This window comes from Meles meles, chromosome 21 (genome assembly GCF_922984935.1).
Source record: "Meles meles chromosome 21, mMelMel3.1 paternal haplotype, whole genome shotgun sequence".
Classification (NCBI taxonomy): domain Eukaryota; kingdom Metazoa; phylum Chordata; class Mammalia; order Carnivora; family Mustelidae; genus Meles; species Meles meles.
The window spans coordinates 37,227,579-37,250,795 of record NC_060086.1 but is presented as its reverse complement, the minus strand read 5'-3'; the positions used below and the strand labels follow the sequence as shown (position 1 = coordinate 37,250,795).

Here is a 23,217-nt window from a genome sequence, read left to right as displayed (position 1 = left end):
CAGTGGCCTCATCTCCTTGGTCCAACACTTCCCAAAGCCCTCATCGCCTTTAAACCTCTGTCCCTGCCTCCGGGGAATCTCTAACTTCCACCCGAGTAGAGCTATACACCCTCCCCTCCCCCCAAATACCTCGTACCCCTGGCATTACGTACCCTGAAGACCTTTCGCCATGTGCCCATGACCTACAGTCCGTTTTACAGGGACCTGAAGAAAAATATTAAGACGAAATATACACAGAGCCACCGGCTGGAGTCTCACAGTGCCCCTGTCATAAAAACCGAACGGGTGAGACGAGGTCCCAGGTTGAGAGAGACCAAGGAGCCAAGTGAGCCGACCACGCGTGTTCCTGCCGTGTTGCCGGGAACACAAAGAACAGCTACGAAAGACATTTCACGGACAAGTGGTTGAACTTGAACGTGGGCTTTCGGGCAATAGCATTGTGTCAGTGAGCAATTACCTGAGCGGGATGTCATTGTGTCTCAGATCATTTGTGCTCGGGTGTACGGAATGCTCATGTTCTGTTGTTTCATCTGTTTTGCTGACAGAGAGGAGTAGTAACTACTTAGAGGATTGTTAGGAAGATTGAAGCTGCTGTATCTTACGTAAAGAGCTTAGCGCAGGGCTTGACCCAGAGTAGGCGATCGGTTGTTTGTAGTTGCTGTTGCTGGTTTCGTTTGCTAGTGCAATCCGGACACCCGGGATGGGTGTGGATGTGTGGAAGGGGTCTTTCTCTTCTGCAGCTAGGACCGGCCCCCTGGGCTTATGACCTGTGCTCACCATGGCCCCTCCCCATGCTTGATTTAATGCTGTACTGTCCCCATCTTGAAATTCTTCATCATTTCTCTACACGGAACTTCAAATATTCATTTCTGCACTGGGTCCGGTAAATCGCCTCTCCAATCCTGTCTGTGCAGCCACTGGGAGCAGATCTTAGACTAAACTCCCTGTCACCGCAACATAGTTCAGACTGGCCCAGCCAGGCACGTCCATGACTTCAGGCCCACCCCTGTCCCCACACCGTTTGTCGGCCTGCCACGTCCAGGACGGTGGCCACTCCCTGCGTGTGACAGTCAGGCACCCAAGATGAGGCTCATCCGGACAGAGATGTGCGTGGGTTCAGAATTTATACTGGGTTTTGAAGACATCACACGAAAAAAAAAGGGGGGGGTTGTAAAATACCTAATAATAATCATATCGATTACATGTTGAGATGATTTTATTTTTAGGCATGTAGGGTTAAGTAAGATTGTTAGATTTCACCAGTTTTGACCCTTTTTTTTTTTTTTTTAAGATTCTATGTTTAAGTAATCTCTGTACCCAACATGGGGCTCGAACCCATAACCCTGAGATCAAGAGTTGCATTCTCCACCAACTGAGCCAGCCAGGTGCCCCTGATTTTAGTTTTTTAGCACGGCCACTAGATAGTAGAAAATGACTCACGTGGGTCGCATTTGAGGCTGGCGATATATTTCTGTTGCACAGCACTGCCTTCTACCAGATGACCGGCTACTCTTTCATGACTGTAAACCAAACCAGCCACCAGACAACAGCCCAGTGGTTCAATTTCCAGGTTTTTTTTTAAAACCAGACTCCAGCCCTGATGCTCTAGCTTAGACCCATGTCTCCCCAAAAATCCATCAGGCACGTCTCTCTGGTGGGGTCATTGCTGCTGCCAGTCTTTTTTCCTTTTCCTTCTGAAAATGACCCAAGACACTGATTTTTATACCCAGCGAATCTGTTGCGTGGCCTGAGTGCATTTGCGAGGCAGCCCAGCGGCAGGAAGAACTGACTCAGGGATTAAAATCCCAGATCACTGACCCTTCTTTGTTGGGTGAACCTGGGCCCTTTGCTTAACTTCTTTGTGCAGGAGGCAGAGAGGCACCAGCCACAGAGTCTCGCAGACCTGGGTTTGAAGCCCAGTCCTGTGGCTTCCGAGATGTGTAACACAGGGCAGGCCCCTGACCTTAAACACGGATTCACTGAGCCTCTGGCATCCACACCAGAGGGCTGGAAGCAGCCTTTCTGCATTTTCTCTGTTCTGTGTTTCTTTCCCCACCTTGAGGTAGCCCCTCAGAGTGGTCGGGAAAGGATGTAGACAAGGAGTGTTTATAAATTCTCTCATGGCTCCTTGGTGCTATGAGCTGGGTGTTCACACACTTGAAAAGCTATCCTGAGAGCCAGCTGTGTGTGTGTGTGGGTGGTGTCTCAGTCCTGAGCAGGTGGATGGATCCCCAGTCATCTTGCCCCACCCCGTCCCCCTTGCCATAGTGACCAAGAACACGGGCTGTCTCCCTGGGACCCCACGGTCGGACCACTGAGCTCTGTGGAGTGTCGTGCATTTGTGGAGCCTTTTCTGGGCGACATGGGGCTGCTGAGCTGAATCATTCCCCCTGGTATCAGATGACACTGATGGTCATCACAGTGTGAAGATATTTATTGTCTGTTCCTTCCACTGGAACAGAAGGCAGAGACTGCTGCCTGATTCTTGTTCCCACCCCCAGCCGGTCCTTAGGGTTTAGTATTGTGTCTCCAGGCTGTGGGCGCTCAGGAAATGCCTGACAATGAACCCACGAGTGAATGAATGAATGAATTTCCCTAGTAAAGGGAGAGACAGAGATGATCACATTATAGGTGAACTGGAAAAGAATATGCGGAACATACACACGGTAGCCGCCAGCAGTTGTTAGAACAAGATGGTGGGTACAGCCAGGTTCACCCTGAGTATGTGAACATTTTCATTTAAAGATGAAGTTAGGGGCACCTGGGTGTCTCAGTGGGTTAAGGCCTCTGCCTTCGGCTCAGGTCATGATCCCAGGGTTCTGGGATGGAGCCCTGCATCAGGCTCTCTGCTCAGCAGGGAACCTGCTTCCCCCTTCCCCTCTATCTGCCTGCCTCTCTGCGTACTTGTAATCTCTGTCAAATAAATAAATAAATTCCTTTTTTTTTTTTCTTAAATGAAGTCAGGTTGCTGGAGAAATAGGGATGAATGGCATCTCACCCTGAAATGGTGAATCAGGAAGGCTTCATGGTAGAGGAGACCAGAGGGGCACTATGAGAGAGCACGTAGGAATTAAGGGGATATAAACAGGAGGCAGGGGCAGGAAAGACATTGCAACAGACATTAGCACGTGGGTGATGGTTGATCTGGCAACAGGAAGGAGCAGAGTGTGAGGGAGTCACTGTCAACAGGGCAAGGAGGGGCAACCGTGTACCCAGACAAGCAACTAGTCTTAATCTGGGGGCACCAGGATCCAGAGAATATTAAAGTAAGAGACGGACTGGGTAGCTGCGTTACGTAGCTGTTCCGCTTCAACCCGATCCCCCAATCCTTCTTTTTTCCCCTGGAGGATGACCAGGGTTCCTGTACATCTCAAGGAGTATCATTTTAGAAATTCACTTTTTTACTTAGCAAGTTGGTTTTCCCCTAAAGGTATCAGAAAGCCATAAAATGGGCACCTGGGTGGCTCAGTCAGTTGAGCATCCGACTCTTGATTTCATCTCAGGTCATGATCTCAAGGTCATGGGGTCGAGCCCCTTGTCGGACTCTATGCTCCGTGGGGAGTCTGCTTGGGATTCTCCCTCTCCCTCAGCACCCCCATCAGCTCACGTGTTCTCTCTCTCGCTCAAATAAATAAATAAAAAAAAAAAAAGTCATAAAACAGAGGCAGTTCTCTTAAAGGAATGGGAGGTGGAGAGGCTTCCCCATGGAAGTCAGAGCACGGGGGACGCTGGGACACCTGGGTGGCTTTCCCTGCGATGGAGGGTGCCAGCCCAGGATACATTCCATCACAATTTTATCCGCCCCGGATGTTTGGCTCCGTGTAGACAAAACAGAGAGAAAGCAGTTGTTTTTGTTTGCTTGTTTTTGGACAAAAGTGACACATTTCTGGCCTCGAAAGCCGATAAGCCTTCTTCCCCAGGCTTAAATCCGAGCTCTCTCTTTGGTGCCGCATTTTGTCCTCCTGAGACCCCACTCCTTTTGCAAAACAAGCTAAACAAAGCACTGTCAGCTGCACAGCTAAGGCCTCCTGCCATCTGCCCTTGGGCGTCCCAGAGGATGACTCTTAGCACTCCCTCAAGGAACAAATTATGTGGTTTTGTGTGTGTGTGTGTGTTTTCTTTTTCTTTTCTTTTTTTTTTTTTTTTTTTTTTTTTTTTAGCAGAACAAACTACCGGACAGGGAGGTAGGACTAGGCATGAGGACTTTTGAAGTCTCCCATTTGGAAGGCCCGCCTGTTTGGCCATGGTCGTGGGACCGACGGCCGTTGTGGTCACATCCAGAGCAAGGGGTGAGGCTGCCGGTGTGTGATTGGAATAGTCTTTACAGAAGGTGGTGAATTGGGGTGCTTTCTCATGACTACATCCTTGAACCCGCCCTCTATGAGCTCACCTGCACCAAAATGTTTAAAGAATTCGCCAGAAAAACTAGGAAACAAGAAACGGTGGATAAACTCTTTTTCACAGCTTAATGTTTAAAATACTCAGCAAGATTTATCCATTGCCTGGAGCTGTCCTAAGTACTAAGGAGCTCTAAAGACACCAGTTCTTTTTCTGAAAGGACCTTCCAATCCAAGGGGCTCCTTGTAGAATGGAGGCCTCTGTGCCCTGGAAGGGACAGCAGGGACAAGTGTTGGGGCCATGGGAAAGTCCAAGTGTGGCCTGGGGTTGGAATTGTTAGTTAGGGCCATTGTAGGCCCCTTCCGATGAAACTACGGCCAAAAGATGAGCATCTTTGGGAAGGCTGCAGACAGTGACAACTGTTGGCTTGAAGTTCTTTGTCCTATAAAAATTCTGTGTATCGGCCTGAGTTGTCTGATGAGATTTCCAGGTAGGACTGAAGCCATCATCCTGGTACTGGGACCAGGTCTCGGGCTTCACGCTGGCGCGGCCCTGGTTCTCACCCCGCTCCGGTGTCTTCAGCTGCATGACCTTGCACGAGGGACCAAACCTCTCTGAGCCTCTGCCCCTCCTGCAAAACGGGGAGAGTACCCTTTGCCTTCCAGGAACAGGCAACACCGTGTGTTGAGGGTTGACATGGTAGGGACTGGTTTATTGAATTGTAGCAGATCCCTCCACGCACATAGAAATGAATAATCCTTTGAATTATTGAAAAGTGAAGATCTCGCTAACGGTCGATAGGAGCACGATCAGGGACATCTGGTAACTCGAATGAGCAACAGTGTTTCCAAGTCACCCGCCCTGCAGAACCTGAAGGGAAGAAATTCGGTCCTTTGTTATCTGCTTTGGTATTTGCAGTCCTTAAAATGATTTGTTTTCTCTGAAAGGGAAATGTATCTCCTCCAATCACATATTTGCTGTTGGCCCTCCCACAGGAACGTGAGTTCCCTGAGAACAAAGTGGGACATGTCTTCATTCGACATGGCATCTTGGGGGCTTAGCCCTGGTGCTCCCTACGCACCTGTGGAACCAAGCAGATTTTAAAGGCCGGACCTTTCCTTCTGCAGCTTTAACCCAGGGTAGCTTCTTCTGCATTGGCACAAGCATCCTTCCCGATCAGATTCTATTCCTTTAATCCTTCCCCCTTGTAGGATCAGAAATACAAAACTAACTCAACTATCACAGATGTTTCTTTCCGTATCCATGAATCCAGAACAAAGGCTGTCTTTCCCTTGTCTGTTCTCTCTCCCCTTTACCTTGTTCACAGGCTGGGGGCCACCTGCCTTCTAGCACTAAAGCACTCATGTCTCATGGGTCGCTTTCGTTCTTCCCATTTCACAGATGGGGAGTGTGCGGCCCCGGTGAGTTGCACAACAGGTCCAGAGTCATCAAGCCGGTCTATGGCTCCTCTGGACCCCATTTCTGACTCACGTGACTTTCTTAGCTGCATCTCTGCCTTTCGTAGGAGTCCACACTTGCCCGTTCCCAAGAACAATATTGCCCTCCCCTTGTACGAGTCACCGATGATTGCATGATGCCACAAGAGGCAGGGCATAGGACGTCAGGCATGCAGGGAGGGAGAGCTGGGGCCTGTGCGGCCGAGACAGTCGGGGAGGCTGCAGGAGCTGGCGCTGGAGGAGGGAAGCCAGGTCCGAGATAAAGCGTTCTGTCCCTGCGCCATCCATCACAGCGAGGTGAATGGGGCCCTGTTAGCCATCTGCACAGGCCCAGGGCTCCGGCTTTGTTGGTTGCCATGACGACCCTTGGCCCTGACAACGGAGAAGGCGCACTTGGCTGTGTGTGTCATTGTGTTCCATCCAGTCTGCAGAAAAGCCGACAGACAGCTGGGGCTGCGGCCGGGAAAGGAATGTTCAGCGCCTCCGCCAATACTTTTGTCTCGGCCCCGGGAGCAGATAGGAGAATGAGAGACAGAGCATCTTTGGGGGCCCCAGAGAGGCCTGGGGGTCCATTTCTAGCCAGTGACTCCTGCAGAGATTTTGTGTTCACGGGGCCTGCGAGGCCGCATAGTGGAAAGGTGAGCCAGACACCGTCTTCAGGACATTTGTGGAGCGCATCCGATTTATTCCGTGATTGTTTGCAGCCAGGCACTGCTCTGGGGCTGGGGACACAGCAGGGACCCAAATCTCATGTCTCGGTTCACACTCTCTAGCCTATGAATTACGTTCAGAAGGTATCATCCCTATTTCACAGATGAGGAAAATGGGGCACAGAGAGGCTGCTTAACATACCCAAGGTCACACAGCAAGTTGAGGAGCCTGGTGTCGCGTTCAGCACCCCTCATATTACTTTTCCAAATGGCGCCATGGGCTTCTTTCTCCCTGTATTTTTGGGATGTTTAACTCTCAAAGTCAGAAACCCTCCATTTCCAGAGAGATGGGGATCCTGCAGACCTGGGTCAAGTGCAGGGTCCAGCATCCACCTCTGAAGACAGTGGTTTTCAGGAAGCCTCCCCTCGGGGGCTTCATGTCACACCCCTGAGACTGGTTTAGTTGTGCTGGTGGAACCCTTCCTAGGTCTTCTGCTCCTGGAGATTGTCACAGGCGGCCAAGGCTAAAAACCACTGACTCCCACACTGGGAGACCCTGGAGCAGCCCCCCAACCTTCCGAGGCTGCCGTCCTGCAAACGGCTGCGATTACATACGCAGGTGCATCGCCTGTAGTAAGTGAGCAAAGAACCGTAGCCAATACTCTGACGACTTTCTTCTTCCAACTGAGCGCTTTTTGGGTTTTTTGTGGTTTTTTTTTGCCTTTTCCGCATTGATTTAAACACTGCACTGGCCTCTCCCCATCCCATCCCGCCCTAGGAATGCACCAGGCAGATAGGAGGGAGCAAAGAGAAGTAATTAGCATGTTAATAAAGGACTGGGGCCGAGGGAGTGGTGGGTGGGCCGGGAGGGCTCAGGGTCTGGTTGGACCAGGGTTTGCGACTTGTTTTGACTGAGACACACAGTAAGAAGCTGCATTTCTGGCAAGTACCCTGCAGGCCTCAAACAAAAGTTAACCTTGCCCGCCAAGGGCTTGGATGATTCCTGTTCTGTTTAGTTTACGGGTTCATTTAAATGTCCCTTTCTGTTCTGATCCCATCAAGGAAGGATATCCCTGTGCGATGCTAGGCTACCTTTGACCCCGGACTGATAAGCCTCTAGTGCAGCAGATTACACGGGGAGTGGGGGACCGAGCAGAGATATCGCAGCTCACCCTGCCTGTAGGGCTGGAGAAGGGGGTCAGGAGCAATGCAGTGGGATTCTCCGCCTACTGGCCAGTTGGTTCTCGGGGTCGGAAGGGGCCATGGAAACTACGTGATCCAACACGTGGGGAAGCTGAGGCCAGGAGAGGCAGATGTCTTTGGTTCCTAAGCTAAGCAAGGGCTGTGGTGGACAGCCATGTACACAGTGATTCTAGACTTGGGCAGAGGAGATTATTATTGTTAAATTGTTGTTTTAGCACAAATTTCAGACCCACAACTAATTTTCACATGAGTCCTCCAATAGACCTTTCCAAAGGCAGGTGTTGCTGTCCCCGTTTCACAGCTCAGACGTGTTCAGTTCACTCACTGCAAGCACTGACCGGGGAACTGTGCTGAGCTCTGGGTACCACTGAGAACAAGAAAAGCCTGATCCCCTCTCTCCTGGGTTTTGCAGTGTGACTGGAGTGGTTCAAACGGGAAAAGTGATGTGAGATGAATTATCCTTAAAAAGGTTGGGGACCCAGTACAAAATGATGGAAGGAAAGTAAGAGAGGAAGCCAAGAGAGCACCAAGGATATCAGTGCTCCGGTCCCAGGGAGATGATACAGCTCGTGCCAGCGCGGTTTAGGGACTTGCCCACAAGCGGGACTCCTGGGCACCCATCTCCCTGCTGTCACTGTCAGGGGAGAAAGGGAGCCTTCCTGTGTGACTGCCTTGCATCTGAGAGGCTCCAGAGCATATCCCCTGGGAGAGACTGCCTTCTGTTGGGCCCCTTTCCTCCGTGACTCCAGACACCTCCATGGACCTCAGACAGAGAGCTCTAGAGCCAAGTGCCACATCATCCGCAGAGAACACAAAAGGGAGGGACAAGTCAGAGATAGAGGAAACTCAAATGTCTGAAGAGCCTGTGATCTACCAGGCTGTTCACATCAGTTGTGCCTAATTTCCAGCACCACCAGTGAGAGAGACCTCGCTCTCCCCACCCCGTAAATAAGGACACTGAGGCTCAGGACGTTTTCGTAAGTTCCGCTCTGTTAGAGCTAAAGCCCAGGCTCAGCACACGTAGCTGTAGTGTCTATTACAGCACCCATGACAGACATCACTAATCTTTTTTTTTTTTTCAGACATCACTAATCTATCACAGCTCTGTTTAATCTCGATCTTGGTCACAGGCTCATCACCAGCACCTACACACAGTGCCTGGCAGGTCGCAGCGCTAGCTGCTAAGGGGCTGACTGAAGCAAGCAGGGTACATGACAGGCAGGCACTCAGACGCAGGCCTGCGTGACCTCACACCCTGCCTTGTCTCCCATCTGTAAAAGGGGAGGGCTAGCTCCATAATTCTCTTGTTTACTTTCATGTTTTTATTGCGGTCAAATTCACATAAAACAAGATTACCCACTAACCACTGCGCGTGAACAACCCGGTGCCTTTGGCGCATCACAAAGAGGCAGACGTCGCCACCAGCTCCAGAACTTTCTCATCATCCCCAACAGAAACCCTGTTACCCACTAGACAGTCACCCCCTCTGGCCCCTCTCCCCAGTTCTGGCAACCACTCACCTACTTTCTGTCTCTTTGGTTGTACCTGTTCTAGACGTGCGGAACAAATGGAAGCTGGGCGGGACCACTCATGTCTGGATTCTTGCCCTGAGCCTCGTGTTTTTGTGGTTCCTCCACTTTGTAGCATCTGTCAGTGCGCCATTCCTTGTTGTGCGGGAGAAGGACTCCGTGGTGTGGACAGACCCTGTGTGGTTTACCTGTTTGGCCATTGACGTGCACTTGGGTGGCTCCCATCTTTGGTATTGTGAATGGTGTTGGTATGAACGTGTGTGTACATGTATCTGTCTGAAAAGCTCCTATTTTGCATTCTCTGGGGTGTACACTTAGGAGTGGAATTGCCGGGGCAACTGGGAGGCTCAGTTGGTTGAGCACCTGACTCTTGGTCTCAGCTCCGATCTTGATCTCACAGTTGTGAGTTCAAGCCCCGCATTGCGCTCTGCACTGGGCATGGCGCCTACTTCGACAACAACAAGAAAAGGAGTGGAATTGCTGGGCCGTGTGGTATCCTGTGTTTAACTTTTCAAAGAACCCGTAAGTCTTAAAGGCTAGGGATTTAGAAGCTAGTCCCTGGCTCCTTCCTCCCTTTCAACCCTCACCTTAGTAGGTGCCCTCCAACATGCCTCAGGAGCCCCCCCTCCTCCGTTCACAGTGACCCCAGCATCTCACGACATGCGGCTTGTTCCGTGCACCCCTCCCCTGGACCTGGCTGAGCAGGACCCTTTGGAATAACACAGAAGAGCTGGGCTCCCTCCCCCTAACATTGAGGGCGTCTCCAGCCTACCCTGTGCCTCATCTTCCCTTCCACCTTCCCTTCCCTCTGTGATTTCATGTCCTGGTGACCCTCGCTATGCACCCGACTCTTGCCCATTCCGTAGCTCATCACCCCTGAGCATTTCCTGAAGCCCGCACCTCCCCTTTCCTCTGTGACTTCTGAAAAGCTGCCCCCCTTTGAAGGTGCAGCTCAGGTGACAAGTCACTGACATCGTAACCCCCGCCAGAATGAACCTCCCTCTGCCTTCCCACAGCACCTTACGTATTTGGACCCGCAAAAGTCACGATTTCATCCCGTCTTATGCAGAATTACTTGTTGACAGTGAAATGGAAAATTTTTATATACGTATCTTGCCAGGTTATTTTGAGGATTGATTGACACGAAGAGGAAAGCAGTCTGGTGCATTAAAGTCTCCCATTCTCTCCTCTCGTTCCTCTGCCACTAAATTATGAGCTTCAGAAGGAGAGGAGCATTTTACCCATCTCATACCCGCACAAAGCAGTGCCTTGCCTGTAACAGGCACCTAATTAATTTTTGTTGATTGAATTAGTGGGCTAGATAAAGTGAGCGCATGACATCAAGTCTTCTGATTGTTGGAGACATATTGTGCTAAGAATTCACGTATGGTAGAGATCAGGTTTTGTTATAAGGTCAGTTTCAACTGCAGGCCACCGAAATGTCACCTCCATATATTTCCCATTGTGACATTTTGTAATTGAAAGCGTGCAGGTGTGACTCTCACTTTCGCTGGAGCATTCAAATGTTAATGTGCGCGATCTCGGAGATTCTCGCATTTTCAAACACGTGCTTAATGGAAATTAAATTGTGTGGAGTCTTAAGTGCTCCCGTTTGACACAAATGGTTTTAAATGAGAGACCGCAGCCGCTGGTTCTGCACAGTCACCGTGCTGCCAAATGAACAGGCTTGCTTTGCGCTGGATGTGCTGCTGGAATAGATTAAAACAAAACAAAACAAAACAAAAAACCACTGAGTTATCGAGGAAAGAGTACGGTTTCTCAGTTAATTTATGGTCACACGTTCCAGACCCATGCTCTCCTCAATAACATTTCCTCTGGTAAAAAGCAACAAAATTTCCTCTCTGAACTGGATCATTTGTATCCATCAAGCCCCGCCATCTAATAAGATGACGAGGAGGTGTTTTGTTATTCCCTGAGTTAATCGATATTGTCATGAGGAAAAGCAAGGACAGTCCCAGGCATTCCTATAACCAAGGTCGAATAAATCACCCCTCCGAAACTCCATGTCCTCACCTCCAACACAGGAGACACCCTCCCAGCTGGATGGCTGGGCCCATTGAGGTGGATAAAGCGCCCTTCTGAACCCGTACCCCACTCCCCAGACTGCAGTCACTGCCTCCTGGAGAGACTGTGTCCTTAGCCACGTGGCATCTGCAGTGCTGAGGAGGAGAGCCCTAGGCAGGCACTCCCAGTGTACTCCCAAGATGCAGAGCTCAGTCTGAGTCTCTAACCGCGCTATTAGCCAGTCTCCGGAACCTGACACTCCTGGCCCTCCCCCATGGCACCAGCTCACCCCCAGGGATACGGGGACTCGGGGACTCTTGGCCCCAACAGCGTCAGCAGTGAGGGGGGCACTTGTGGCCAGGCTGGGCTGCAGGTTTGAGGTGGAGCCAGGAAGCATCCGTGTCCGGGACCTCTGCCCTCTCTTGCAGCCGCTTCTCTATTACACACTGTTCCGCCCTGAAACACCCTGTCTGCGTGCCAGCTCCTCTCCCAGGATAGGAGGTGGTGGACCCCACAGCTCCCGGGACTCTGGCCTATCCCCATTCAGTCAGCTGTGGTCGGGGGGTGACACAGCATGGACAGGGCTGCCGGGTCTGCACCCCTGTAGACGGAGGGGGAAGTTTCTGAGAGCGGGAAGGCATGGTGTGCTGAATGGACACCCCAAAGCTCCCTCCTGCCTCCGCTTCCCGGGGCACATCTCAGTGGCCTCATCTCTGAAGAGTGGACAGTGATGTCGCCATTCACATCCTGGGGTTTGGGGGTGAAACAGGCAGGTGTCTGCAGCACCTCTAGGTGCTCAGGTCATGGTCATGCCTGGAGGGCAAGCACTGCACCCGAGGGTCCCTGTGCCCTGCGTCCAGTGCTCCTGGGGGAGGGAGGGGCGCAGAGTAGGTGCACCATGAGAATTCATGGAATGAGTGAGTCCTTAAAGCAGTGCCGGCATTGCCCTCCTTTGCTCAGTCTCTGCTTGTAATAATACTGCAGCCCCACGTCCCATTAGCTCTGGGCACACTGGGGCGGGAGAATTGCCAATTCATCGTCCTGAGCTTGGCGCCGGACACCCACCCGTGTCCTCACCCAGGCTGCTAAGCCCGCCCACCACCTCTAGCTGGTTCTTCCTCCATGCTTTGTTGCAGAGGGAAGAGAGGGACATCTCGGAAGTGTTGGGACTCAGCCACTCGGGGGTCAGACAGATCTGTTTTCAGATCCACCATTAACCTCTCTGTGCCTCTGTGTCCTCATCTGTAAAGAGGGGAGCGCAAAGCATGGTTGGGGGCTTTCAGAGCGATAATGAATATTAATCGTGCCCAATGCAAAGAGCTTAGCACAGCGTGCGGCGTGCATAAAGGACGCGGGAAACGGGGTCCACGCGTTGTGAATGGCTCCATCGTTGTTCAGAGATACAACACAATACAACCGAAAATACACACTCCAGATAGCAAAGCGGGGATTTAGCAAGAAGACCCACAAACCAAAAGATGCAATGGGAACACACTTCCGTGGTGGCTGGGGAGGGCCTGGGGGGAGGCAACAGAAGAAAACAGACAGGGCGGGGGTGGTGCTCCAGGCCCACAAAGCAATGGGCAGCTGGCAGATCCAGCCAGGGAGGGCAGGACTTGGGGGGGTCAGAGGGAGTCAGCATACGGTGGCACGGGAGCTGAGAACCCTCACTCCTGGGTTTCAGAGCAAAGTCCCACATCCAGGCAACCCCCTCCACCTCCAGCAAACTCAAGAAGGTTGGTCACATCCCTGGAAACAGGCCCTTCCCAAAATGGGCCGCCAGAAACTGCACGGGGTCCTGGGATCCCCAGACAGTGCCGCACAGGACAGGGACAGGACAGGGGTCTCCCAGCCTCCTGTGTCGTGCAGCCGCTACATCTGCTGTGAACCCTCCTCCATCTGAGCCCTCCCGTCTCCCCAGTCGGGCTGGCTTGTCCCAGGTGGGTGACACACTGAGCTTGTCAGCTCACCTACAGAGGGATCTCAAGCCAGCTCTGTCCCCTTGCTCTGATTTTCCATCTAGAAAATGTGCACAGTGATCCTGCCTGGGGTGTGGTCCAGGTCAAATGAAAACACTTTTATTGGGGCGCCTGGTTGGCTCAAAGGGTTAAGCCTCTGCCTTCGGCTCAGATCGTGATCCCAGGGTCCTGGGATCGAACTCAGCATCGGGCTCTCTGCTCTGCAGGGAGCCTGCTTCCCCCCCTTTCTCTGCCTGCCTCTCTGCGTACTTGTGATCTGTCAAATAAATTAAAAAAAAAAAAGAAAGAAAAAAGAAAACACTTTTATTGAAGAACTCTCCACAACTAACATGGGTCTCGAGCCCACCACCCAGACATCAAGGGACACATGCTCCTCCGACTGAGCCAGCCAGACGCCCCAGCCCTTGTCTTTAAACGTGAACATCCAGGGCGCCCGGGTGGCTCAGTTGGTTGGCAACTGCCTTCAGCTCAGGTCGTGATCCCAGAGTCCTGGGATCGAGTCCCGCATTGGGCTCCCTGCTCCCCGGGGAGTCTGCTTCTCCCTCTGACCTTCTCTCTCATGCTCTTTCTGTCTCTCTCTCAAATAAATAAATAAAATCTTCAAAAAAAAAAATAAAAGTGAACATTCAGTATGAAAGCAGAAGATGTGACGCCAGAAGATCCTTCTCCACGACGTGGGAATGGCTGGCCTGATTGTGCGTTTCTGGTTTCTTGCAGGGTGGCTGCACGTGCAGGGGCCCCTGTTCCTGGAGGATAGGATCATGGCCTTCATGTTGCTCAGCCGGCGGCTGGCCTGCACCTTCCAGCGTAACTACCACCTGCTCCCACCCAGTAAGCCCTGGGGGTGTTGGCAAGAACTGGTCCTGATGACTGGGGATTCTTGGGCTGGGAGAGCCCTTGGGGGTTAAGGGGCTGGCCAGCCAGTACTTCGGGGGCTGTCTTCCTCTCACACACATGAAAACTGTCCCCATCACCGCCCCCGCCCAGGTCTCCCGTATCTGCCACGCGCTCCTGTCCGTCCGTGAACAGCTGTATGGTGGGCAGGAAGCTGATCTGGCTTGGAGCCACGTTGCTTGCCTGGAATGACACCCCCAGCAGCCAGAAGGGTCCAGCCTGTCCTCACAGGGGCTGTTGGGGAAAACACGTAGCTGAGCTTGCTGCCAAGGAACAGGAGGGCTACAGACATCCTTGTGATTGGCCTAAAGGCCAAGTGAGCTTCAAGGGCACTGGATAGGGGGAGCTGCCCCCACTGGGCTCTCCCTCACCTGCACTCACCCGCACCCACCCGCACCCAGCTGGCCCACAGCACCGCCCGCCCTGCGGCCGCATCTCTACAGGGCTTCTGTTTCTCTCCCCTCGCTGAGTGCAGGCGGCTCAGCCAGGCCAGTCTCATCAGGATCCCGTGAGACCTCCCTCCCAGTAGCCCCACCAGGAAGGCACGCATGAATGCCATTTACAGGTCAGAGAGCCGAGCCTCAGAGAAGCAGCGTGGGTTATCATCCCTCCCCCATGTGCCTCCCTAGGCCTCTGGGGAAGAGAGGGACTAGCGGTAACCCCCTTAGGGAAACCCCACACTCTCACCCACAGCCTGTCCCCGTTCTCTTGGAGCCCCGTAGTTGTCATGGTGGTCTCTCTCTCGTTGGTCTCATCTGCCTTCTGAAGGCAAAGTGCTGGCCGTGGCCTCGGTTAGCATGTTGAATGCTGGTGTTTATGCCCTGGGTGGGGTAAAGAGCAGGCGTGTTCTCTCTCCCACAAGAGTATTAGCAGGTTTTGTTTCAAACAAACAAAAAACCAACCAGTTAACTTGGGCTGATTTTACAAGTACAGAGAAATTAGTAAGATCGTCCAAAGAGGGTCCCCTGTGCCCCAGTGTCCCCCCCAGCTAAAATCTTGCATCACCAGGATGCTCTTGTCAAAAACTAAGAAGCTGCCCTTGTACATTACTATTACCTGAACTCCAGACTTCTCTTCGGATTTTACCAGCTTTTCCCTTGACACCTCTTTCTGGATCCAGAATCCAGCCTGACTTCCCCCAGCCCACTTAGATGTCACGCAGTTTCCTCTGGTCTGTGGCAGTTTCTGCCTCCCCTTGTTCTTGACCTCTGTAACCTCAAGGAGTCAGGTTTTGAGGTTTGGTTTTGTTTTAGGCAATTATAAGAGAAGCATATTAATGCTGACCCATTATTACGTTAAAAACGAACCAACACCTGACTGATGGTGCAGGTATGGCGTGCTCCAAGCAGGAGGGGAGTCCTCCCTAGCTAGTACTGTGGAGCACCTGCTGGGTGCTGAGCGTGGTGCCCGCCACGGGGGACAGGAGAGCGTGGCCCCATGGGGCCCCAGCCTGGTGGCACACGTGGCTGCTTTCGCAGGTCGTTTTCAAGGACAGCAGAGCCTTCCCAAGTTCACAACCAGGAAGGAGCAGTAGGTCAGGGCTCCAACAACTGGGCCCCACTGCACAAGCGAGCCTGACCAGTGGGCAGGACTGTGAGGCTCCATCTCCTGTCAGGGAAGAGGGGGTACTGGTGTCCTCCCGCTTTGCCTCTTTCTTGCTCAGAAGGAACGTTTCACGTGAAAGCGCTTCGTCTACGCTTCCACTGGGTGGGGAGTGACCTAACTCCCATTTTACAAGCACGGATATGGAGGCACGATGAAAAAACCAGGAACGGATGTGACTAAATCCGGGTGACCAGCTCTGCATGTTCTTGGCCAGAGCTGAATCTTTTTTTGGCACACTTGTGCGCGATGGAGAGAACCGTACGGTGAGATCTCTTTTCTTTTCTGTTGGCGTATCGCGTTGACAAATCCAGTGCGACAGAATAGGGGTAGATGATTGATAGACGGTAGACAGATAGACAGGAGTTTTTACATACTAAAGCACAGCGTTGGCAAAAATACAGGAATATGTGTACTCCTACACCGCTGATGGGCAAGTAGCAATAAGGAAATCGTTGTAAAATGGTAGCTAACCTTTAATCCGTTTAGTCCCCTGCGAGAGGAAAGAGGGACTCAGAGAAATTGTTCACTTTCCCAGAGCCTCGGTGTGAGCAACTGGCTGAACCAGGCTTTGAGCTGAGAGCCGGGCTGGCCTCCAGACTTGCAACCTCAACCACTCTATTAGGTGCTGCCTTATGACAAAGAGCCCCAAACTTAGCAGGTTCAAGTAATGTACATTTAGTGTCTCACGGTTTGATGGATTAGGAATCTGGAGGGGAGGTGGGCAGCCTAGCTGGACGCTCCGGCTCGAGGTCTTATACGAGGGTATAGCAGAGCTGTGAGCCAGGGCTGTGGTCTCTTGGGAAGGCTCACTGTGGAAGCTGGGGTGGGGGGAATCCGCTTCCAAGCTCACTCCCGTGGTTCTGGCTGGATTTGGGGCCACACGGACAACTCCACAGAGCAGCTCACGACATGGCACCTGCTTCCCCGGAGTGAGGGAGAGCAGGAGGGTGCTTCAGCCCACCACCACGCCCGCTGTGCTGAGGTGGCAGTATGGTGTCTCCACCCATCGGATCACTGTGAAGCCACTCGACGCGGTGGCTCATGGCTGCGACAGTGCTCCCAGTGTCATTGCTTCGTGCCCCTCCCCCCACATCATTGATAATCTTATCCTGGCAAATGGCGCGCAGAGACTGGGAGACTAGACAGCAAAGCCGTTACCTCTGGCTGGTGAAGTTGTTGATACTTTCCTCCAGGAGTGTGTTATCAAAAAAATAGCAAATAGGGGCGCCTGGGTGGCTCAGTGGGTTAAACCCCTGCCTTCCGCTCAGGTCATGATCTCAGGGTTCTGGGATCGAGCCCCGCATCAGGCTCGCTGCTCAGCAGGAAGCCTGCTTCCTCCTCTCTCTCTGCCTGCCTCTCTGCCTACTTGTGATCTCCGTCTGTCAAATAAATAAATAAAATCTTTGAAAAAAATAGCAAATAAACCAATGGCATGCTGCCTTCCTGAGAACGAGACAAAGGGCTGGAACTTTGCAATTCAGAGGCAACATACTGCACAACAACCCTCTGACCGTACCATGCCTGCGATGCATTTGGCAAAAGACCCGAACAACCTGGAGAGTCCCCTGCCCCGCTAGAGAACCAGAACACCCAGGACAGTGACAGAGAAAGTTCGTCGTCAGCCCCTGCAGTGTCCAGTTCGGCAGATGCAAACACAGACGGCAGCCGTACCTCTGGTGCAGAGCCAAATGACGGCCAGGGCGTTAAACACAGAGAGACCCTGGGGATGGATCGGCCCCTGGGGCCCCATCATCCACAGGAGTCCACGTTCGAGCAGCCCCATCTCCTGCTCTCTGAGTCCGCAGCAGTGTTCCTGCTCCTGACGCCCTGCTCAGGTTAAAGGAGAACCCAGGTCTCGTGAACAAGACGAGCGTGCGAGAATGTGAGTGCTGTGTCGTGAGGCTGCGGCCTGCAGTGCGTCCGAGCAATGACCGCAGGCTGACCCAGAGAACAGTGCCAGTGGTCCAGCTTAGCCGGCCATCACCCCACACCCTCCTCCTCAGGGCTGACAGAAGCTTCCCGGGAGCCTGGCCAGGAACCGAGGTTTTCCACGGAGCAAGAAAATACCAGGAACAGAGGAGAGATGCCCCCTCTTCCCAATCCACTGCCCCCCGCCCCCAAGCATGGATGAAAACAGGTGAAGAACCACCTAAAGGCAACGGCAGGTTTTTCTAAGATTGTCACTTGCATCAGAAACCCCCCTTGGAGCAGGAGCACATGGGCAGAGTCCGCTCCCACATCGGCCGGAATGAGGGGGAAAGAAAGGAAGAAGAAGGCTCTGTGGGCCGCCCATGTTCCTGAGAACAGGGACGCTGGGCAGGATGTATTTACTGCTCACCCTGCAAGGGAAGTAAGAACACGGAAGTCACCCAGAGTGGGGAGAGTCTCAGCCTCCAGGTGGGACGGCAGCAGAGCTGGCCCAGAGAAGTCCTCGAGACTCCTGAGCCTCGGTCTCGGCGGTGGCCACCGACTCTTCCGATGGGCGAGGGAAACCAGACGGTCGTTCTGGAGAGGGTGCTTGAGTCTCCGCCGAGCAAGCTCCCGAGAGACACGTCCTTGTGGTTGTGATGAAGTCAGCTCTGCAAATGGGATTGGCGCTCGTTGTCAGGACGGTGTCCCTGTGACTGCGGCACGCTCCGACAGTGAGCTCTTCGGGGAAAGGATCCAAGAACTCCTTACGGATTTCCTCAGGGCCCAGAGATGAGCACGAGTCACAGAAGGTCCTCTGAGGGGCCCCCGGCCGCCGTGAAGAATGCCGTTCCTGTACTTGGGAACTCACCTGTGCAGCAGAGAACACTGAGCTTCTGTCTGGTGAGGCGGAGGTGCATGGGGTCTGTGAGGGCGGTCCCTCCTGCCCCCCAGTACTGAAACCTCTGGGAAGAACGTTGCCCTTTACACTGGTTCCAGTGGCCACATCGTTGACGGCTGCACCAATGGCATTAAGACGCGAGGGCTTGGGGAGCAGCCGCAGCTGGAACAGGATGACAAGTCTTCCGCGCAGGGCCAGCAAATGGCACTGTGGTCACCTTCGACATCCAGAGCAACGAACAACTCGAAGTCTTTGAACGCCGTGGCCCTTGGGCTGGCAGCTGTCTTGCCACAGCTGAGGAAGATGTCCCCAGACCAGCTCCTTGTTGGGTCTTGTGCCTGGACCATGATGCACAGAATCAGCTCCGGCTCGGAGGCCTCTGGAGGGCCCCAGCAAACCATTCTTTGCACGAAGGTGGCGCGTGAGACCTCGTGTGCATGGTTCCTGCCCGACTCAGCATTCATACTGGTGCAGTCACAATCACACAGTGACCGGGAATATCCTGGGAAAAGTGAGGGTGGCCGCGGACCTGGAGAAATTGGTCTGTGTCTGTGGGTTACAGTCCCACAACTGATCGCAAGTTTACGGAGGACACAAAGACATGATTATGTGTGTGACCACCCATAAAACATATATGGTTTATATTTATAAAATAAAATATGGTTTATACCGGACGGTGCGATGCCAGTATTCAGGTCAAGAGGCTAAATCTGATGCAGTTTACCCTTGTCCGTGGCACACTCGCTTCCTGGTATGTGGCTTTTGTAGATCGTTCGAAACAACGATGCTCTCTGACCACACAGACCCAAACTTTCAAACCGAGGTGTCGCTGGAAGAAGCGTGATGCTCTTTTCACGGCTCAGAAAGGATTCAAACAGGACACACAGGACGACGGGCTAAGGATAACAGCAAAACTGATTCCTAAAAATTTTTGCCTCCCGTCTCGGAAGGTCACTAGTTGAACTAATTTCACATCGACCCCACACAGAGGCCACAGTCTTCCTTCCCCCGAGAGCCAGGGAGGAAGTGGTGTCCAGCCAGGTGCACCCCCAGTGCAAGTCTGGGGACCTCTATGGGATTATTGGTTACACTTGAAGTTCTTACTGGAGGTTCGTCAGATATAAACAGATTTTAGGGAATGATACCTCTCTGGAACAGCATATAGTAATTTATACTACGAGTATTCTCCAGATATTTGTTAAGGATATAGATCTGAATTGGTTAAAAATAATAATAAGTAGGGTGGACAGTTGGGGGGAGGGAAGATAAGATTTTTTTAAAGAAAAGCAGAGCAAACAACTCAACTGAACTTGTCCTTGACCTTGGCCAGGCTCACATACAGAGCCCTTGCTGTTTGGGAAACTGGCATTTGTTTATTACTCTCACTATAAAGATTAAGAGAACAGTAAAAACATTTGATGGCTATTTTTATAGTTTGGAGTTAAACATTGACTCTGGGTTGGCGAGGCCCCGAGGGTAGCAGGCATGTCCTCAGACCCAGAGGGCTGCGCTGGACCCCTCCCCGCTACCATACAGGGTCTCAGATCTTGGGGCACACGCCTGCCTCCTAACTATGATGCTTCATTCATGAATGAAAATGCTGGATGGATGGATATTGATTCAAACTTTGTTTGTTTCTTTGTGCTTCTAGGAATTTGTCTTTGAAGGAAGTGAGTTGTTTTGCTGCAAATCTTTCATTTCAGGGCCCGGCTCTAGATGAGATGAAAGATAGTCTGTGGGAAAGGAGAGGTCTGAGGGACAAATTTTCAGCTTAGCCGCTTACCAGCTGTGTGACCTTGGGCAACCGAGTTGACCTTGCTGAGCTTCAGTGTCTTCTTCTGTAACATGGGCATAGTCATAACATCTACTTCCCAGGGGTTTGTGAGGCTTAAGTGAGACAATCCATGGAAAATACTCGGGATGCTGCGGGGTATGCTCCCCATAAATCCCCAGTGAATGGACATCTCTGCTCGTGTGACTTGTTGTAAGAGATCCCAGGGAAGGAAATCTGGTTGTTTTCTCCTGTGGTCTATATATCACCATTATATATCATCATTAAGAGAATATTTGGGGCGCCTGGCTGGCTCAGTCTGTAGAGTGTGTGACTCTTAATCTCAGGGTCATGAGTTCAAGCCCCATGTTAGGCATGGAGCCTACTTTAAAAAGAAGTACTTAAGAGAATATTTGTTATATTGGTATTTGGTTATTTTCCTCTACAAAAAGTGAAAAATGAGATCTAGTAGGAAAAGCAAGAGCATCAGACCTGGGTTCAAATCCTGACTCTGCAACTGACAAGCTGTGTGGCCTCGGGAAAGTTGCTTAACCTCTCTGTTCCTCCTCTGTAACCTGAGAACCATCTCTTGAGGGTTGTGGATAAATCAAAACCATAGATGGGAGTTCCCGTGAGTGGGGCCTAGGGCCGGCTTAGCACATGGTGGGGGCTGAATCATGCTTAGCTGCCCCATCTTCCTGTGTTCGATAGCTGTTGCCAGGAAACTTACCAGGCTGTGGTAGCCCAGAGGCCCTGGCCCTCTTCTGTCCACACCCACAAAGACTTGGCACATGGTAGGAACAGATGCAGATCTTGATACAGACTTGTCTGCCCGCCACCTGGCCCTCAGCTTCCCCGTCTCGTGCCCCTGATCCCTGGGGGATGGGTTCTCGCCCTCTTTCCACTCCCCTCCCCGGGTCTGCTCACAGCCTTGGCGTCCTCATACCCATAACTCCACACGTCCTCACTCACTCCTGTCATTCCTCGTGACACCCTTTAAGCTACACTCGCACTGGGGCTGCTTCCAGCGCCAACATTTCCACCTTCCAGATCCCAGGAGATCTGGCTTCTGTGGTACAGTGTGAAGACACTTTCTGGAAAAAGGAAGAGCGGGCCTGTGTGTCCTCATTGGAGGACAGCTTGCAATTTTGAACTTTTCACTTCCCCTCTTTACTGGAAACAGAGCAGGATCCTCAACAGTTAATAATTGTTTTTTTTTATCCAAACGTGTGTCCTCGTTTTATGCAGGTCTTGTCGGACTCGGTCTGGACCAGTGACCCTGAGTTCTGGCCAAGGAGGAAATAAACAGTTGAATGTAAAAAAGAAGTCATCAATATGTTCCAGGACCTTTAACTCAAGCTAATGGAACAAACTCTGTAGGGATTCCCTTTTAGTTTTCAGATCAGACAGAAGACAATAAAAGCCGACTGCTTCATGCTTTGAAATAAGAGTAACACTGACTTTTAACTGGACTTCATGTTCAAAGGGCTACATTTTGTTACATAATTAATTCAAAAACCTCTTTGATATCCGGAGCAATTACGGAAAATTAAGAATGAATTTAAGTGTTTTCTAGTATGGCTTTGCAGTGTGTGTGTGTGTGTGTGTGTGTGTGCGCACGCACACGCACGCAGGCACATGTGTGTGAGACAGAGAGAGGGAGGGAAGGACAGAGCCTAGCACGTTCTTTGCTTCTCTGAGTTTTGGTTTTTCTCTCCTATAAAATAAAAACAATACTGTACCCCTCAAGCTTGCGCAAGGAGAAATCATGTACGTGAAATTGTGAAATGATTTACACAAAGTGTCCAGTAATTCCCTAGTCTGATACAACTCAAGTAAGAGGAACTAACTAACATTTCCCAGACACCACGGATGTGCCAGGATGATCAAAGATGACCAGGGGCATTAAAGTGATTTCTGGGCCACACTTACTTGTGCTCACCACAGCTCTCTTTCGGTCAGGAACCAAGATCTGGGGTTGAGCTGCCTTTATCTCAGCCACATGCTGAGCCTTGTGGGTCTAGCCTGGGAACTCCCCTCTATACATTGATTACCATGCAAAAATGTGAAATGAATCTCAAGCAAATGACTTGTGCCCCAAAGTTTGTTTGTTTGATTTTTAAGCAAAAAAAGTGTAAGTGGGGACCACCTGAAAATTAAGAGAGTTTTGGGGTTTTTTTAATAAAGATTTTATTTATTTGAGAGAAAGCGGGAGGAAGGGGCAGGGGGAGAAGCAGACTCCCCGCTGAACAGGGAGCCTGATGTGGGATTCGATCCCAGGACCCCAGGATCATGACTTAAGCTGAAGGCAGATGCTTAACTGACTGAGCCACCCAGGCACCCCGGGGACCACCTGAATTTAGACACTTGATTGTTCCCTCCTCTGTGATTTCTGAGTGTCCCAAGCAGGGGAACAACCCCAGGGGCGGTGCTCCTGGCATCTGGTGGTTGGGGCCAGGGACGCTGCTCTTCACCCTCCAGTGCTCAGGACAGCCCCATGACAGAATTACCTGGTCCAAAATGCCAGTAGTGCTAAGGGCTGAGAAACTCTGGTCTATATAGACATTTGGTTATAAGTTTGGCTATAAATTAAATTTTGGAAAAATTTGGATTTTTTTATAATCTGACCTTTCATATAGTAATACCATGTCCATCTTTCCATGTCCATAAAAATTCAAAATTTCCAGGGGTGCCTTGGTGCCTTAGTGGGTTAAGTGTCCAACTCTTGATTTTAACTCAGGTCATAAACTCAGGGTCGTAAGATCGAGCCCCACATCAGGCTCTGCGCTGGGCGTGGAGCCTGCGTAAGATTCTCTCCCTCTCCCTCTCCCTCTGCCCCTCCCTACTTGTGACTGACTTGATCGGGCTCTCTGCTCGGCAGGGAGCCTGCTTCCTCCTCTCTCTCTGCCTGCCTCTCTGCCTACTTGTGATCTCTCTCTCTGTCAAATAAATAAATA

General features: G+C 51.7%; 1 protein-coding gene and 1 non-coding gene across 6 annotated transcripts in view; both read left to right on the top strand.

The window, feature by feature from the left end:
* Positions 1-23,217, top strand: part of ABAT (4-aminobutyrate aminotransferase) — an 81,045-nt gene that overhangs the window by 30,803 nt on the left and 27,025 nt on the right. For 4 of the 5 annotated variants that reach the window (XM_045994311.1, XM_045994312.1, XM_045994313.1 and 1 more), the window contains one exon: positions 13,899-14,012. The exons of the other annotated variant lie outside the window; for it this stretch is intronic. In XM_045994311.1, the coding sequence (XP_045850267.1) occupies positions 13,943-14,012 (70 nt within the window). In that variant the 5' untranslated portion in view covers positions 13,899-13,942. Of the gene's footprint in view, positions 1-13,898; positions 14,013-23,217 lie in introns of those variants that run through there. 5 annotated transcript variants of the gene reach the window in all.
* TRNAK-CUU lies at positions 20,564-20,636 on the top strand. The gene has a single exon. It is a non-coding gene; the product is annotated as a tRNA-Lys (tRNA).